General features: G+C 45.4%; 1 protein-coding gene across 2 annotated transcripts in view; it reads right to left on the reverse strand.

The window, feature by feature from the left end:
- Positions 1–2479: 2479 nt before the first annotated feature.
- The window catches only part of tspan33a (tetraspanin 33a), a 28991-nt gene continuing 13073 nt past the window's right edge, over positions 2480–18397 (reverse strand). Inside the window, exons 2-8 of one of the 2 annotated variants that reach the window (XM_078419576.1) lie at positions 15067–15124; positions 14634–14761; positions 13943–14017; positions 8750–8845; positions 7096–7221; positions 5025–5186; positions 2480–3359 (exon numbers count right to left, since the gene is read on the reverse strand). In XM_078419576.1, the coding sequence (XP_078275702.1) occupies positions 3258–3359; positions 5025–5186; positions 7096–7221; positions 8750–8845; positions 13943–14017; positions 14634–14761; positions 15067–15124 (747 nt within the window). In that variant the 3' untranslated portion in view covers positions 2480–3257. Of the gene's footprint in view, positions 3360–4892; positions 5187–7095; positions 7222–8749; positions 8846–13942; positions 14018–14633; positions 14762–15066; positions 15125–18397 lie in introns of those variants that run through there. The other variant, XM_078419575.1, reaches the window with a different exon arrangement.

Consider the following 18397-nt stretch of genomic DNA (forward strand, 5'->3'; position numbering starts at 1 on the left):
CCACACACTACGCCTGGATCAAAGGCAAGCATAAAGCATGCTAATTTTAATTGCGCTTGTTTGATAGTTTATACATGTCATTAAATTCTAACGGTAAAGAATGCAGTCCCATCAAATTGGCAGAATTCAGTCTATAACAGGGATGCAAATGGCAATGCAACATTAGATCCCACACCAGGTCTTGGCTTGCTTGCTTTGAAGAAAATGCTTCTGTTCACACTGCTGGCAACCAGCTGCAACCACCTCATCGCATTTGGCACCATTGAAGCGAATGGAATCAAACCTGTGGAGGTGACGATAACTGGCAGTCCATGCTCTCACACTGGTTTACTGTTGGTATCCAGTTTCCAACACATAGCAGTATCTATCCGGAGGGAATGCAGAGATCTGCAATGGAAGTGGAGATGTGAGATCTCTGTTTAATGAAGAAAAGAAAAATACACAGTTGCTATTTCTGTCATCTCCAGCCCAGAAAGCAGTGCTTACAGAAGAACAGGAATTGCGATTGATGGAGTTCATTCAATGTTTAGTTTTGCAAATTCCAGGCTATTTTAAGCTAGGCATCTAAACTTATTAACATACACAAACTGCCTCCAAATATGATTTATCATTTAATATTCCAGGAAAGAGCTTAAATTTCATCTATCAATTTACCACCTCCACAAGGAAGTGGAACAGGGACCTGCACCTCAAGATACCCACAAACACTGATTTGCTCAAATCGTTTAGCTTGCGTTCCTGAAACTCCGTTTACCAGAGTCAATGAAGGTACTGTATAAATGGCCACTGGATTAGCTCAGTGTAAACATTTCCAAGTACCAAAACACCACGAGCAAATGTTGCATGTGGATTTGTTGTGGGGGTGGGGAGCTGGTGAGTGCGGGGGTGGCAGGGTTTGACCAAAGACAAGGCTGGACTTTAGCTGCGAAGTGCTTCACGGCCAGGCGAGATCATGTGCAGTGATGTGATTTTACCACACGCTTCCTCACTGACGAAGGTGGGTGGGGAATTGACAGATTCAGCGGGGAACAGCACAATGTGGGAACCAGCTCACTTTGTAAAAGGCTGTGCAAAAGACTGCAGACAGAGTTTTTGTCACATTTCTCTGTTGCTCACTCTCTCTGAACGTCAATGCCTTCCACATAGGAAAGCAGATGAGCGGAGGCAAAAAAACAAGGGGGGGGGGGGGGACGTTTTAAGGCAGGGCTGTGAACTGAGACTGAGTGAAAAACAAGTGGAGCGTTAGTCTGCTGGGAGTGCCGGTCTTGCTAAAGTCTTTGAGACCACACACAGGCAGGCGCTCCACCCATGAGGCCCCGTGCCGACAAACAGACTTGTTTTATATTTAATTGCCAGTTCATCTCCTGCAATTACCATCATGGGAAAAAAACACAGATTTAAATATGAGCCCGTTTGAATTTTTTTATTTTTTTGTGGAGCTTGGAGCAGCTTGCCAACCGATAAACAGACTGTTTTAAAAAAATGCAGGAACCGGGGTCTTGTCAATCTTTGACCTCCCACTCGGCCTTTACTGAGGTTGTCAATCTAACAACCACCCCTGCACCCTCACCACACCCCAGTATCAGCCGGCGGGGGTGGGGTGTTGTCAGGAAAGTACCAGTGGGGGAGGGGAGGGGGATTTGTTAGTACTAGTTATTTAAGGTGTGGAATTTTCAATAGGAGGACTGTAGTTCACTGGTGTGAAGCAAAGCTGGGCTCCCCTCTGCTCAGCCCAAACTCTCTCCCCTACCAACTGAGAATTTACATTGACTTCTGGTTTTAGTTTAGAAAAGCATCGTGGAAGCAGGCCCTTCGGCCCACCAAGTCTCACCGACCAACTATACACTAGTTCTATCCTACACTCTAGGGACAATTTACCGAAGCCAATTAACTTACAAGCCCGTGTGTATTTGGAATGTAGGAGGAAACCGGAGCACCCAGAGAAAACAAGCACGGTCACAAGGAGAATGTACAAACTTTGTGTAGACAGCACCCAATGTCAGAATCAAACCCAGGTCTCTAGCGCTGTAAGGCAGCAACTCTACTGCTGCACCACTGTGCTGCTGTGAGTTGCCAGTTGTCTGGTCAGGTGTCCAGTATTCCCAGGGGAGGGGAGGTCCTGAGTTGTAACTGATTTTGCGCAATAGTCCCATCCTATCATTAGTTCTCCTAAATCAGGGAGGTTTTATTTACCAAACATCTCCTCTCCAATCCCCCCACCCCCACCCATTCCACAAGCCTTTTGCATCTCCTCACAAGAGCTTGGACAGCAGACTTGCAGGGCAGTGGAGCCAATCTTTGGTACCCACCTCCCTATCCTAGATGTAGCCCCTCTTTTCTGAGGAACCTGGGACTGGTGGCTGGGAAGGCATGACCTGTCTTTCCTTTAAAATGAACCAGGTCCCAGGGCATTTCACACTCACTGGTTCTACAATCCCTGGCCCTCTAACAGAATCTTTTGCACAATCGACAAATTTATTTTAAAAAACACTTCACCACAGGTTAATGTTATTTTTATTAAAAAGACAAAAATATTTCATGTTCCAAAAAATTCACATTTTTTTTAGACATTAAGATTGTATCCTGACACGTGAACACATTAACATGACGCTCTATACAATAACTCCATATCTCAAAAGTATTTTCTCCTTTAGTGCTAGGTTTAGTCAGTGGCCACGAAGCACAATGGACTGGAACTAAACCACCTCTGATAGGTAAATGATAGGGAATCCCCCCGTTAAATGTTGGCCCTTTTCACCCCACATTGTCTCACTGACCGAAATAAAACAGTAAAATAGAGCAGCACAAATGTACAGTTTAACAGTAACGGAGGCACAGGCAACTCGACCAACTGCAGCAAACATGGGCACAGTTAAATTTAATTGCACCGGATGCAAACACTCCTTGAAGGGCAACTGCAAGTACTCAACGACAAGAGGGATGAGACTGCTCCACAGTTACATTGTGCTTCATACCTGTACCTGAGAACCACGCCACAAAATACTATGAATTGCAAAACATGTGAATTAATTTCACAGTGACACTGAAGGATGGGATGAGAAATCCAGTTAAAACGACGAGTTTGAGCATCTGCACATCCAGCGGACACAACACATGTACCCCCGAGAGAGTAGAGTGGCATTTTGTCCATCCTGATGCCCGGCAGTCCTTTCCTCGGTAAGTAAATTCATTGATGCGAAGGCCCTCTCAACCGGTAGTAAGAGCCAGCATCCCCCTGTACTCGGGAGAGAGCGTGTTCAGTACCAGGGATCTGCTCTGTGCTGGCTGTTGTACTTCTGGAGCTCAATCTGATCTTTGATCTGATTGATGAGGATCTGGGAGAGAAGAATTCCCACCAACTGGAAGCAGCAGCCAAGGAGAGAAGATAAATAAACAGATAAGCACAGTTTCCCCCCAACACAAACGCTACCATACCCACAGCCTGTTTGCAGAGTCCACGTCATCTAGAATAACTTGGCTCAGTGTCATTTTAACTGATGAAATAGGAGATTGTGGGCTCAAAACCTGAGCACATCATCTGAGTGAAGCTCGAGTGCTGCATTGCCAGAGTGTCAACATTAAACCAGACCTGCCTGTCCCCTGAAGTGGTTCTATATTATATAACTGAGAAGTTATCCCTGGTCAGCACTAAATTACTTGACCGATAACATTACTAGATTGCTGGTTGCAGGATTTTGCTGTGAACAAATTAGCGGCCAAATTTACACGACTGATCAGTTTCCAAGCTCTTGACTTTAGAGCTTTATTTTTTATTCTACTTTAGTTTAGTGACCCAGCATGGAGACAGGTCCCTCGGCCCACCGAGTGTGCACCAACCAGCAATCCCCATACACTAGCACTAGCCTAAACACTTGGGACAATTTACAAATATCAAAGCTAATTAACCTACAAACCTGTTCGCCTTGGGAGTGTGGGAGGAAACACACGCAGGTCACAGGGAAAACATACAAACTCCGAACACACAGCAAGAGATCTTTAAGCCAGAGATAGATAGATTCTTGATTAGGACATGTGTCAGAGGTTATGGGGAGAAGGCAGGTGAATGGGGTTAGGAGGGAAAGATAGATCAGCCATGATCAAATGGCAGAGTAGACTTGATGGGCCAAATGGCCTAATTCTACTCATATCACTTATGACCTTCTGATCCGTAGCCAGGATCGAACCCAGGTCTTTGGCACTGTAAGGTAGCATTTCTACCGCTGCATCACTGTGCCTCTTTTTGCTGTGTGGGTCATTGCAAGGTTATGAAAGCCATTTTAGTTTCTCTCTCCCCAACCACATGGGCAGCACTTTCGCATCCATTCCCCACATATTAGGGGCAATTTACAAGGACCAATTACCCGACAAACCTGCATGTCTTTCAGATGTGGTTGGAAACTGGAACACCAGAGGAAATCCATGCAGTCACATAAAGAAGGTATAAACTCCACACAGACAGCACCCGAGGTCACAACCAGTGTCTCTGGGTTTGACAGGCAGCAGCTCAACCAGCTGCACCACTGTGCGGCCCATGTAGATGGGCAGAGAGAGACTATTACTACTTGTACTCTTGAACAAGAGTGAATGACATTAAAATCACATGCTGGGCCTTCCATGGATGAGGTGAGGAAGCACATCTTCACCTCAAGGGCAATGAAAGTCTGGAATATCTTCCCCAAAACCTAGAAAAATATGTGCAGGAGTAGGCCATTCAGCCCTTCAAGCCAGCACAACCATTCAATATGATCACGGCTAGTCATTTAAAATCAGTACCCCGTTACTGCTTTTTCCCCCTTATCCCTTGATTCTTTTAGCCCTAAGAGCTAAATCTAACTCTCTTGAAAATCCTGTGAACACCCTGCCCTGTGAGAACAAAGGGTCAAGTGAAAATCTTAAAGAGAAATAGAATCAAGGTACAGAAATAGAACTGAATGCCAATAGTCCTGATCTGATAGTGGGAGGAAAGAGTTTGAGGGGCAGAATGGTCCACTGAGGTAGACATGGGTGGTGGGCAAGGCACTGACCTGTGGGATAGCAAGGCCCAGGGCCACCCCTCCCAACAGGAAGAGGTTGCTATGGATCCAGTTGACCAGCTTGTCGATGCACCCATTGGTGTAGATATATTCCTCTGCTGCCAGGTACTCCAGGTCCTGCATGCCATGCCCGCACATAGTGTTGATCACTTTCTGCAATGGGAAGAGAGACAGGTCAGTGTGTAAGACCGAGTTTGTACCAAAGGAGAGAGCCGGTTGCTCCACCTCAGACACAACAGGCAGATCTCCCTTGTCATAAAACCATTCTCCTTGTCATAAAACCATTGCTAACCACTGCATGCATCATAGAAACATAGAAAATAGGTGCAGGAGCAGGCCATTCGGCCCTTCGAGCCTGCACCGCCATTCAATATGATCATGGCTGATCATCCAACTCAGTATCCCGTACCTGCCTTCTCTCCATACCCCCTGATCCCTTTAGCCACAAGGGCCACATCTAACTCCCTCTTAAATATAGCCAATGAACTGGCCTCAACTACCTTCTGTGGCAGAGAATTCCACAGATTCACCACTCTCTGTGTGAAAAAAAACTTTCTCATCTCGGTCCTAAAAGACTTCCCCCTTATCCTTAAACTGTGACTCCTTGTTCTGAACTTCTCCAACATCGGGAACAATCTTCCTGCATCTAGCCTGTCCAACCCCATAAGAATTTTGTAAGTTTCTATAAGATCCCCCCTCAATGTTCTAAATTCCAGCGAGTACAAACTGAGTCCATCGACTTCTAATGTGGCTCCCCGCAGAACACTCAGCTGTGACCCTGGCTCCCTACACTTCAACATGACCCAGGGCTCCATCAGCTGCATCGTAGAATGGCTCCGACTGTTCCACCAACTGAATCCGCAGGCTGCTAGACTGTTGGTGTGATTGGTGCCACTGAGTGTTTGAGGATACGTCTGACATTCACAAATGTGCATTTCCCGTTCTGGCAGCAGGTTGTACCCTGTGCAGGGTCAAGGCAGCCAACCTAGGTTAAGAAATGAGGACTCTGTGGAAGATCACGCTGCCTCGTTAGACTCTGAGAACATTGCTGCTGCCTCAGATCGCCAGGAACCTGGGTTCAAACATACTCGGCCATCTGGTATCTGCAGGTTGTAAGGGGAATGGTTGGGAGAAAATAGGGTGGACGGAGAGTGGCTGCTATCATATGAATGCTATGATTACATGCCAAACCAAAACATTGCTGTACAGATTATAAAGCTTCACTGAATGGTGTGCATAATGCTTTTCAAGACTTCACTTAGTTCACGGCGAACCCCAAGCTTTGCACTGTGCGATTTCACGTCTTAAATCTTCGAGGATCCAATGTCAAATTATTTCCATAACATTACGATTTTCACCTTTTCCCAGGTTGTTTCATGCTTCTATTTTCTGTTTTAATGTCTTGTACCTCTGCCAGGTACTGCTGACATGCATTGTCAGCATTCTGACCTGACATAGTAGATAGATTGGAGAAATACAGGATACTTTATGTAACACTCAGAACTAACCGTCACTGGGAAAGTCACACGAGGGACAGAGACCAGGCTCCTGTGCAGAAGACAGATGGGAGACAGCCTGAACACAATCACATCAGATCCTGGTGTGTCAGATTTAAACTAGTGTTTTAAAAAAATGATGAAATTGCTTAATATTCTTACAAAATGTTGTGGATTGCACAAGAATATTAGTTGGATAGGTATTCTATGAACAGGAGTTTGCCTTAGTAGGATTATGCACAAAATCAATTTTTTAGGCTTTGGCACAGAGGTAAAGAAGGGCATGGAGAAGGTGACACATTGCTTAGCATTTAGCTAAGCTTGAAAGACACCATTGTCGAGAGACAAACTAGGGCATTTTCTAGAGAATGTAATCCACCCAGTCGTCAAAGAACTCTTCTGCAGTAAAGTTTCCAATGTGACCACATGGACAAGAATACATAAGATACATTAAGTTAATGACAAGTCTGTTTATGCTCAATGAATGTTTCAATTCTTTACAATGGGCACAGGACTGCAGCCTCTGCCTGCCCTATTACAAACGTTACCCCACCCCAGTCACTTACCTCCTTAGTGCGCAGGCAACAGGAATAAGGCACAGAGCAGCGCTCCCGGCTGGGGTTCTCCAGTGTGCAGTTAAAGTACATGTTGTGGCTCCAGTCCTTGTATGAAATTCCCCCACAGCAGCTGAACTGTTGGAGGGAGGAAAGAAAAGGCGAGGCGATAAGGGGTGAGAGGGCAGAGAGAAAGAGGAAACAAAAATGTTAGAAACCTGCCTTTTGTAACCAATGCCAAAGAACAGAGACATTTACCCAGCCTCGTCCCATGTTGGCGACTTATTCCGCAGGACTATTCTGGGACTTACCCTCACCTTGCAATGTTTACGAGATATTTGGGCAGGTGCATGGATAGAAAATGCTCAGAGGGATAAAGGCCAAACACAAGCAAATGGACCAGCTCAGCTAGGCAACTTGGTCAGCATGGATGAGATGGCCCGAAAGGCATGTTTATGTGCTGTACAACTCTATAAACATGTCTGGACATCACCCCAAGCAAAGCACTTTGCTCACTCATCATCATCAGCCCACCATACACATAGAGGGTGCACAATGTCGCCCACCTCTGTGACCTTCACTACCAAATGCAAGGACAGGGCCTGCAGGGTAACGAGTTCCCCTCCAGGTCACACAGTACTCGGGTTGGACATTTCTCCTCAATGGGTCCAAATCCCAGAGGTCACTATGTAGTAGCACTGAGGGGACCTTTACCACTTGCTTTGTAGTGGCTCTGGAAAACAACTCACCACCAAGGGCAAGTAGAGATTGCCCATGAAATGCTGGCGCTGCTGGTGATGCCCAGACCTGGAGAATTATTTTTTAAGTTTACAAGCAGGTACTGCAACAGCGTTTGAAAGACACTTGGACAGGGTACATGGATAGGAAAGGTTTAGAGGGATAAAGGTCAAATGAAGGATTAATTTAAATGGGGGATCTTGGTCAGCACGGACAAGTTGGGCCGAAGGGCCTGTTTATGTGCTGTGTGACGCTATGATTCCAAGATTAAAAAATAAGTGGGCGTCACATAATAAAAAGGATTGAGGACCCCATAATTAAAGGACAACAAATTGTGAAAAATGCTAAGTCTAGCGTGAAGCTGACAGAATTGGCTGATCATTGGAAGTGAAAATTTGAGGTGTGCATCATCTGAAAGACATGATGTAGCGTGATGGACCTCCAATGTGAAATTACCCAGATTATTAAAAGGTGGAAAAACTGAGACAAATCAAACCAATCCCTAGGCTTTGCCCAAAGGGGATGGAAAAATAACAGAAATTACAAGCCAGACTGGGATTAGGGTAGAAAATCAAGAAAAAAAATCATTATATTCCATTGTTTAACATTTCAAAAAATACCATCAAAAGCAGGGGAAATATGATTCACAGCAACATTTGTCCATAGCAGCTTGCATATTTGTATTTAATTTTGCTACATCACCACCAAATAGAGACTCGTGCTTTTTCCACAAGGCCTCACTGACTTGAACATTGATGTTTGCTGAAAGTAATATTTAGGAAGCCTACAAGGCAAGAGAAAGAAAAAAGCAACGAAGATGATGAAGGAGCAAATCAAATGGAGAGGTAGAACATGCAAAAGACATGATGGAGATGGATTGGTTAAAGATGATTTAGTGCATAATAATCACAAGTCCGTGATACAGAACCTGCTTCTGCCCATAGTCGATGAGGTTCTGAAGATCCAGGTCATCTCGGTAATGAATTATTGCGCTATCGATGATCTCGCTTACCTTCGATCGGGCCTGTGTTGGAAAGAGACAGTACATCAGCCATGATCATATTGAATGGCGGTGCAGGCTCGAAGGGCCGAATGGCCTACTCCTGCACCTATTTTCTATGTTTCTATGTTTCTATTTAGCAGTTAAAGCCAGAGTCAGCTCCCATTTAACTAATCAGGCATCTTCCTACACAACTCACACTCCACACATCGTTCTTTGTTTAGGGTTGCCGCTTGTGGGTGGGAAATACATTTCTAAAATCTTCCACCGTAATTCACTGTTGGAAAATTCAGTAAAAACAATTTCAAAGCCCACAGTAACTGCTTGAGAGGTTGAATTCATTTAAAAAGAATTTGAGGTTTAAAACTCTGGTATTGGTACACTTGAAGAAACAAACTAACCACTGGTACTAAATTGGCCTACATAGGACACCAGTTCTACACCAGTGTAACTAACAACGCAATTAGAGGCCAGTCAGTTGCACCAAAATGTGCATTGTGGGAGCAGCTTTACCTCAAAGACTTCAATAGTTTCAGGTGGTCTATTAGTCTCAACAGCTAGAGATTCTGGTCTGTAAAGATTCGCTTCCCACTGGTCCATGGATTTACACAGAGCCACCAGAGGGCGCTGAACCACCACAATGCACCATTGAAATGGCAGCAGGCACATGATCTCAATTCAAACCCTCACACCCTTCGATCAACATTTATCATTGTACATATATCTCACCATACTGAACATATAATAATAAATTCAACTTGATTTGACTTGGCATCTTTGGCTTATCTTTCACTGACACACAGGAACTCTTGATAGGTTTGGGTTTGGTGTAGATTGTTAGATAAGTATTGGTCAGTAGGTGCATGGAGCACAAAACCTAGCATGAATCAATTGGGCTATAAATGCCCTTATTTCCATGCATTGTTTTGCATGTGGATATTTCATGAAACATTTGTTTGTAGATCTCAGAGGAAAAGAACCAGTCAGAACATGACTCCAATATTAATCCTAAAACAAGTCTCAGCCAGCAAGCAAGAAACTGGCATTAAGATTACAGTGAGTGCGGTAACCGAGATGTTTGACTGCACCACAGCTGCAAGGAACAACTGGGCTCAAGATCAGACAGTGTTACAGACTTGGAGCAGACTTGCAGCGGCACAAAGTACTTTGCAAACAATGGAAGACTCCTGCAGTGTCGACACTGTTGCAAGTTGAAAGAGCAGCAGCCAATTTACAGTAAGCTGCCATAAACAACAATATTGTTATGAGCCAGTTGTTTTTATGAAACACTCAGCAGGTCGGGCAACACGTTTGGAAAGAGAAAGATGTCACATTTCAGGTCAAACCCCTTTCCGTTGGTATGTCGACTGGCCAGGTCACCAAAGCAGGCTTATTTATCCACACAAAAATCTAGACAGGACTCTTCAAGCAACATCTCAAAGAAAGCATCCCTGACAGCACGGGACTCTCTCTCTCTCTACTGCTCTGTAGAGCCACGAATTATTCTGTGACAAAGCCTTCTGCAGGACTTGAACCCATGGCAGTCTGACTACAGAGTGGAAGGTGCTGCCACTGAGCCAGGTCTGACAAACAGCAAGAGGTTCCCAATTTAGTCTCTCTCATGTTTCACAAAGAAAAACTGTCTGAAACAAAAAAGAGATGCATAGAGCCATGCAGTGTCCTATGGAGAAAATGCACCTTATTCTGAAAAGCAAATGGATTAAGACTACAGTATATGAAAAAAAAAGGTGTAGGCCGCTCAATCACTCAAGACTGCCTGCCATTTGATATGACCTTAGCTCTTTTAATTGCGTCACATTTGCTGTTAGTGCCTACAGCTGCCAACAACTAGGATGTTACAAGAACATAAGATAATAGGATCAGGATTAGGCCACTCAGCCCATCAAGCCAGGAATTAGTGTAGACATCTTGGTTGGCATGGATGAGTTGGGCCAAAGGGCCTGTTTCTGTGCAACATGACTCTATGACTGGGTGGGTAAGTTAACCTTTCCCTGCAGACTCCATTGCATCAAATACATTAACATCATAAAAGCACCTTATTTTTCAACGGTCCCTTTTTTCTACCTCTGTTCAGTGGAATGGCTAATGAGGGCAAAGTGGGGTCCACAGAGTCTTGCAGAGTGTGTCTCATGTGTGGGTAGTTTGAGAGCTGCAGTAAAAGGAATACACCAGGCTTCTGTGTGCCCCACATTCTCAATGTCATCCAGAACAGTCTTTCTGCAATTTGAGGGACTCTCAAGGTAAGGAGGGATGGACGTTGGAGTCAGAGTGATATAACACAGAAATCAAAGCATCTCAAGGAACAGAAGTGCTGGAAATAGCCAACTGGGTGGGCAGCACCTGTGGAGAGGGTAACCCTTTGCCTTTGATCTGGAGAGGTTAAGAAATTGGGATGAGGGGGAAAGTCCAAGTTGGATCAGGAATTCTGGAAAAGCAAGAAGCCCACAGTTTGAGGTGACAATCTCTGGCCCAAGAAACAGGACAGGGAGTCGACGAAAAAAATCAATACCATACCTGGCTCAGAATTCAACAAAATGGGGATGTAGTGGGATGAAGCCAGCGTTTTTGCCGAGAACCAATCATTCAAGATCAACGGGGGAGTGGGGGAAGAACAGTGAAAATATGGCCGGGGTTGGGAAAGCAATGCAGTTGGAAGAAGGGGAAGTGAGAACCAAGGTAATATTAGAAAGCAAAACCTGACTACAAACTTTGATGTCCACGAGAAAGGATGGAGTCTTTTGTTGAAGCAGGGAAGGCTGTAAGCGTGGAGCAGGGCAGCTTTGACACAAAGCAGGTTGGCACTGTTACAGAGAGAGGGCTGGCGTACATGTGCCGACATATGGTGTGAAGCAGAAACATTAGGTCGGATGTTACAACAATTTGAGAAATGACTTGATCTGCTGAGTATTTCCAACACTTTGATTCTGTTCCAAGAAATCACAGTTTAAATGTCGGGGGGGGGGGGGGGGGGGAGGGAAAGAAACCTGGTCCCACTACAACAAAACATCAGGAACCCATTGGATTATTGTAAAAATCTTTCAGGCTTTTAAAATCTGTTTAATGGAATCTCAAGTGTTATCCACTCTGTTCCTGTGCCACAGGCAACTCCTATCCAGCTGCTGAGGTGGCTACACAGGAGGTGGTGCTGATGAAAGGCTGTCGTTCCTTCTTCAGGGTACTCAGTGACCTCCCTGGCACCCTCATCCTGAGAATGGACAGACATCCAAGTGCCTGCAGGTTTGAGCACAAGGGCCAGAGAGCACTTGCAGTTTCTCTCAGGTGTCTGACCAAGAGCTGCAGGAGCCACTTCTCCTTTGCAATCGGCAACACCGTGGGCAACAGAGTGGTGCAGCAGATGGTGCTGCTGCTACAACGGCAAGGGCCCAGGTTCAATCCTGACTGCCACTGTTGTCTCCATGGGGATTGCACATTCTCCCTGGGATCATGATGATCCCAGCCCAAGACCTGCTGGCTAGTCGGTTAATCAGCCACTTTAAATGTCCCCTACTGTAGGGGGCAGTAGGAACATAGTGCGAGTGAATCTGTTTCAGAGAAATATGTGGGAGAAATAAGACTTCGTCTCAATGGACCAAACACCGTCATTCTCTGGCAGAAAGAAATCAGACAATTAGCGCAAGTACATTAAGGTGCCAGTACGAATAGCAATTAAACTACATTTATCAACTATTTATTCCATCACATTACCCCTCTCTATTGTTTTGATATTGTGACCAATCAATTTCTAATTTAACAAATAATTAAAATGTATGAAATTTTCATGTTAAAAATAATACCACAAAAAAATGTACAAACAATGGATGCATTGGAGGAAAACTGAATAATGACATTGAAATGGACAGCCTTTGATCCAACAGTTCACATAAAGCTATTGCACCTTTACGTAATAAAACTGACAAAAATCGAAGAGTATAAAAACTGAAATGACAAAAAACGTGAAAATCTCACGAGCAGGCTTTAACAAGCTGAAGACTGCTTTCCATTGTGAATTTTGTCGAACAGCCACCACCATTGAACCAACAGTGCACTGTGGACACATCTAACCATGTGACAATAAAAATAAACAAAACTAAATCCATCCCCTTTTATGATAAAATTAGAATGAAGCAGATGTGCGCATTTGCATTTCTCCCTGAAGCACAATTCCCGACACTCTCCCTCCTCGCATCATTGCCGAGCACCCGCCACCCTCCTCGCAGTGCACAACACTGCTCATCAGCTGGCTCCTTCCAAGCTGAAATCCCAAATTGTGTCAAACGATCACAATTCCTCTCACCTCATTGATCCTATTGCTCCACTCTCTGTCTGCCCCATGAACCAGAAATTTAAACACAGAGGGAAGCGATTCAATCTACCATCTCCAAGGCAACCAAAAATGGAGCTGACTGCACTGGTCTCAAACTGTAATCAAATGTTTATCACCCACAGTAAGTGCTCCCTCCCCCATCAGGCAGTAAGCATCTAACTTTCGGCACTATCAGTACATTTTCTATTATTCCTGCTACCTGTTAAAAATCAAGATGAGTTTAATTTGGCATCAAGTCCAGCACGGACGTTGTGGGCCGAAGGACCTGTTCCTATGCCGTACTGTTCTATGTAATCTATTGATCACTTTGTAGGGGAGTCAAGGGTAAACATGGAACCATCACAATTTATGCACCTGGATTAAAACCTTCCCTCAGTTCCTAAAAGGCCTAACTGAATCAATCTTCCCTCACAGCTAAACCAACTGCAAACAGAGATGTATCCCACTTCTCTACACTGAGAGATGCTACAAACCCTTGCTCTGCCACCTGCCTTGTTATTTATAAATTCATTCATGTGATAGGAGCAGAATTAGGCCATTTGACCCATCAAGCCTACTCTGCCATCCAATCATGGCTGATCTATCCCTCCCTCTCAACCCCACTTTCCCAACTTCACTCCATAATCCCTGACACCCATACTAAGAGTTTTTAAAATAAATTTATTTAGCCACAAATCCTCAACAGTTGTGCCAAACTGTTTACAGCAACTTTGTTTTTTTCCCCTCATTTAATTGAAGCCTGGTACAAAATTTCACTAAGAAAAGCAAAATCATACCTTATCTGAAAAGACAAAGCCCAGGACCCCAGCAACCAATTGTAGCAAAAATACCAGCGTCAGGCAGATGGAGAACTAGGGGGGACAAAAAAAATCAACATCAAGATCTGCAGAAATATCAGCAGGGAGGAGGGGAGGGGGTGGGGGGCCAGGTGGCCATTGTCTATCCGATGTTGTCCATGAGCAATAATTGCTGGTTTAAAATTGGTCTGCGAACAGTTCTTGTAATGGACACCCACGAGTTGCTCCTGTCTTGCATGTATGGGGCCAAGTGTGGGGCTTGCGAGATGGTCGGCTGTGGGGTGGCGAGGCAGGACAGGTGGACAGCTCTGTAACATGGCTGAGAGGGAGTCGGGGAGGAAGGACTGCAATGATGACGTGTCACTGCAGACCAGGCACCTCAGGGTCACATCCGTTTCACCACCCAGACTCTCTCACTCCCTGCTGCCACACCTCAGTGAACAGTTACTGTCCATGACCGGCCCTCAGTGGCACATCCCACTTGTATCCACGTCCCATCCCGAGGGCCTGTCTCCAAAGGTGGGCAAAACGAACCTCTGGATACCATAGTCCTCACGTGAGGGGGTCCAAGCAACACGAGGAGCTGGGCTTTATCCCCATCCCTCACGGAGCCAGGACGGGGACAGTTCTCCCAGCACCCACCCCTCCCTCAACGATGAGCATCACTCACCGTTTGCAAGAGGCAGATGTTCTCCCGCAGGGATCCAATGCACCCACAGAACGTGATGAGGAACATCAGCGCGCCCACCACGATGAGGAGAATGGCAGGGTCCACAGCAAGACAGGCCATGGCAGCCTCTGTAAAACATGGTGCACCCGTCATCACCCCATCCCCCTTTCAACTGCCCCTCAAACACCGTCCCCCCCAGACCAAACCCCAATCCCTCCAAATTGACCCTCTACAACAACCACATCCCATTACTCCTCCTCCGCTCTGCCATCCAGTTACCACGTATCATTCTCCACCTCTTCAACCCATGAAATACCTTCATTTCACCACACCCCCAACGTCCTTGACCAAACACTTCCCACTCCCCAGATTCTCCACATCATCCCCTTTACCAGAGCCCACAGACAATGACAATCATTTTGCTGCCACTCACCAGCATGCTTCATGACCCTGGCGTACACACCGATGGCAACCATCACCAAAGAGATAGCCTGGAAAAAAGAAATACAAACATGGTCAAGGTTAGACAGAAAAATTAAACAAATTAGGTCAAAACAAAACAATGCTCCATCCGTAGAGCAATCCAGGCAGTTTGTAGTTCAAAGTTTAGTAGGAGACAGACACAGAATGCTGGAGTAACTCAGCGGGTGAGGCAGCATCTCTGGCGAAAAGGAATGGGTGACTTTTCGGTCCAAGACTTTTCTTTAGTTGGAGTTTGTTGTTCAATAGCCTGATAGTTGCCGGGAAGAAGCTGTTCCTGAAACTAGGTGTTGCAGATACTTCCCTTGACGTATAATCTCCATTGTACATTAATGTCAGACAACGTATCACATAGACTTTAGCAGCACGAGTGCTGGTGAAACCTAGAGGAATGTATCAGCCTCAGTGAACATGTTGAGTTAGCCAAGAGAATACATTTTCCACATTAACATCAGAAGGAGCAACAGGTGTACAGAGCTGGGCGGAATCAACGGAAAATCCCAGCGACTGGGATTTATTTGGATGGGATCTCCAAAGTCTGGTTTAGCCATTGGAATTTTCTTCAACATATTATCTACCTCATTTGGAGATGTAATGCTCAAAACCTGCCATCTGGGCATCGTCTAGAAATATTTCAGCAGTGAGAACATCAACAATAGCCTGAGGGAATGTGCAGACCAATTATCTGAGGTCTTCACAAAAATCTTCAACCTGTCCCTTTTAAAATCCACCATCCCTCCCTGCCTGAAGTCCGCCACAATCATCCCACTGCCGAAAAAGTCTGTCATCAGCGGTCTTAATGACTACCGTCCGGTAGCACTCACACCGGTCGGTCATCACAAAGTGCTTCGAGAGACTGGTCCTGCAGCACATCAAAGCCAGCCTCCCACCCACCTTCGACCCACACCAGTTTGCCTACAGAGCAAATAGGTCTACAGGGGATGCCATCGACACTGCTCTTCACACTGCACTGACCCACCTTGAACACCAGGGGAGCTATGTGAGGATGCTCTTCCTCGACTTCAGCTCTGCCTTTAACACGGTCATCCCGAGCAGACTGGTCACCAAACTTTCCGACCTTGGATTTTCCCAAACCATCTGCCAATGGATCAAGGACTTCCTGACCAACCGCCCCCAGACCGTCAAAATAGGCCCTCACCTCTCCTCCACCATTACACTGAGCACCGGCTCACCACAGGGCTGTGTGTTGAGCCCCATCCTTTACTCCCTCTACACTCACGACTGCGCCCCCACCCATCCCACCAACACCATCATCAAGTTCGCGGATGACACGACTGTGGTTGGACTCATCTCAGAAGGAGATGAGACAGCCTATAGGGATGAAATCCAAAGGCTGGCAGCATGGTGTTCAGTGAACAATCTGGTCCTGAACTCCTCCAAAACAAAGGAACTTATAATTGACTTTAGAAAAACCAGTGGAGATTACGACCCACTCTACATCAATGGGGTCTGTGTGGAAAGGGTACCAGCTTTCAGGTTCCTGGGTACGCACATCGCAGAGGATCTTACCTGGTCTACCAACACCATCACCACAGTAAAGAAGGCACAGCAGAGACTCCACTTCCTGAGGATCCTCAGGAAAACCAACCTGCAGGAGAAGCTCATGTTGTCCTTCTATCGCTGCTCCATCGAGAGTGTGCTGGCATACTGTATAACCACATGGTATGCCAGCTGCTCAGAAAAGGACAGGAAGGCCCTTCAGAGGGTCATCACGACGGCCCAGAAGATCATCGGCTGCTCACTGCCCTCCCTGGAGCACCTGTTCAGACTACGCTGCCTCAGTAGAGCAGGCAAAATAATAAAAGATCCATCCCACCCCGGCCACCGTCTGTTTGTTCATCTGCCCTCTGGTCGAGGTTTCAGGTCGATCAAATCCCGAACAAACAGACTTAAGAACAGTTTTTACCCCAGGGCCATACGAGAACTGAACACTACCTTTGCACTAGGCAACACCGTTAAAAAATCTTGTACTTAATATAATTGTATTTAATTGTATTTATGTATTTATTTGTTTTTGCATTTATTGCATATATGTTTGTACGCACCATCAGGATTGGCTATTTTTTAATTTCGTTGTACTCGTTGCAATGACAATAAATGAATATTATTATTATATTATTATTATTATCTCCCAATGTAGAACATGTTTCTAATGAAAGGTTGCAGACTGGAAAATATTGAGCATTTCCTTCTCCACAGATGCTGGATATTGAGAGTACTGTAATGTGTGAAGAAGACAACAAATTTACAAACAAAGCAACAATGAGATAAATTGACAGGAAACGTATTCTGGGTGTTGGTTTGTCACTCTTGTAGCTGAGCATTACTCTATGCTGACCGGTACTGAGCGCTGATACCTTAATTACTCAGATTGATGACCCAAAGGACCTAGACTTGCCCCCTCATGTTTCTCGTCTTCATGCCAACCCCTGGTGATACCAGAAAGTGCAGTTTCCACACAGACACTGATATAAAGCCAGCTCACTCTCACCTCTCCTCATTCTTCCACCATCTTAATGTGTTAGACTGTCACGACAGCCAGCAGTGCACACATGTCTGATCCATTGTCCACGGCCCCCATTGCACCCTTAGGCCAGACTCGACCCCTGCCTGTCACATGTCTGCAGGATCACAGAGTTCCACATTGAACATTCACTGCCTCAGTACATCTACTGCTCAATCCCTCACCAAAGCCTATTAAGTCAAGATATTTTACTCCAATACATCCCATCCCACAAACTCTGTAAACATGAAGCCATCAAAAACTATACTGCACTATCTCATCTCACACCATCCCATCCACGCACCACCTCTGCACGTAAAAATCTGCATCGTTTAATTTAGTTTAGAGATACAGTGCGGAAACAGGCCCTTCGGCCCACCGAATCCGCACCAACTAGCGATCCCCACACATCAACACTACCCTACACATGCTGGAAATAATTTTTACATTTATACCAAGCCAATTAACCTACAAACCTGTACATCTTTGGAGTGTGGGAGGAAACCAAAGATCCCGGAGAAACCTCACGCAGGTCACGGGGAGAACGTACAAACTCAATACAGACAAGCACCAATAGTCAGGATCAAACCCGGGTCTCTGGTGCTGTAAGGCAGCAACTCTACCGCCCCGCCACTGAATCATGTTAATGAATCATTTCATCACCTCATGCTTTCTATCTTTGTAAAATTCTCCAACCTTGTATCCAGAGGCATCTATGCTCCTCCATTTCTAATCCCTGGATATCCTATTTTAATTCTTT

Source organism: Rhinoraja longicauda, chromosome 23, assembly GCF_053455715.1.
Source record: "Rhinoraja longicauda isolate Sanriku21f chromosome 23, sRhiLon1.1, whole genome shotgun sequence".
Lineage (NCBI taxonomy): Eukaryota > Metazoa > Chordata > Chondrichthyes > Rajiformes > Arhynchobatidae > Rhinoraja > Rhinoraja longicauda.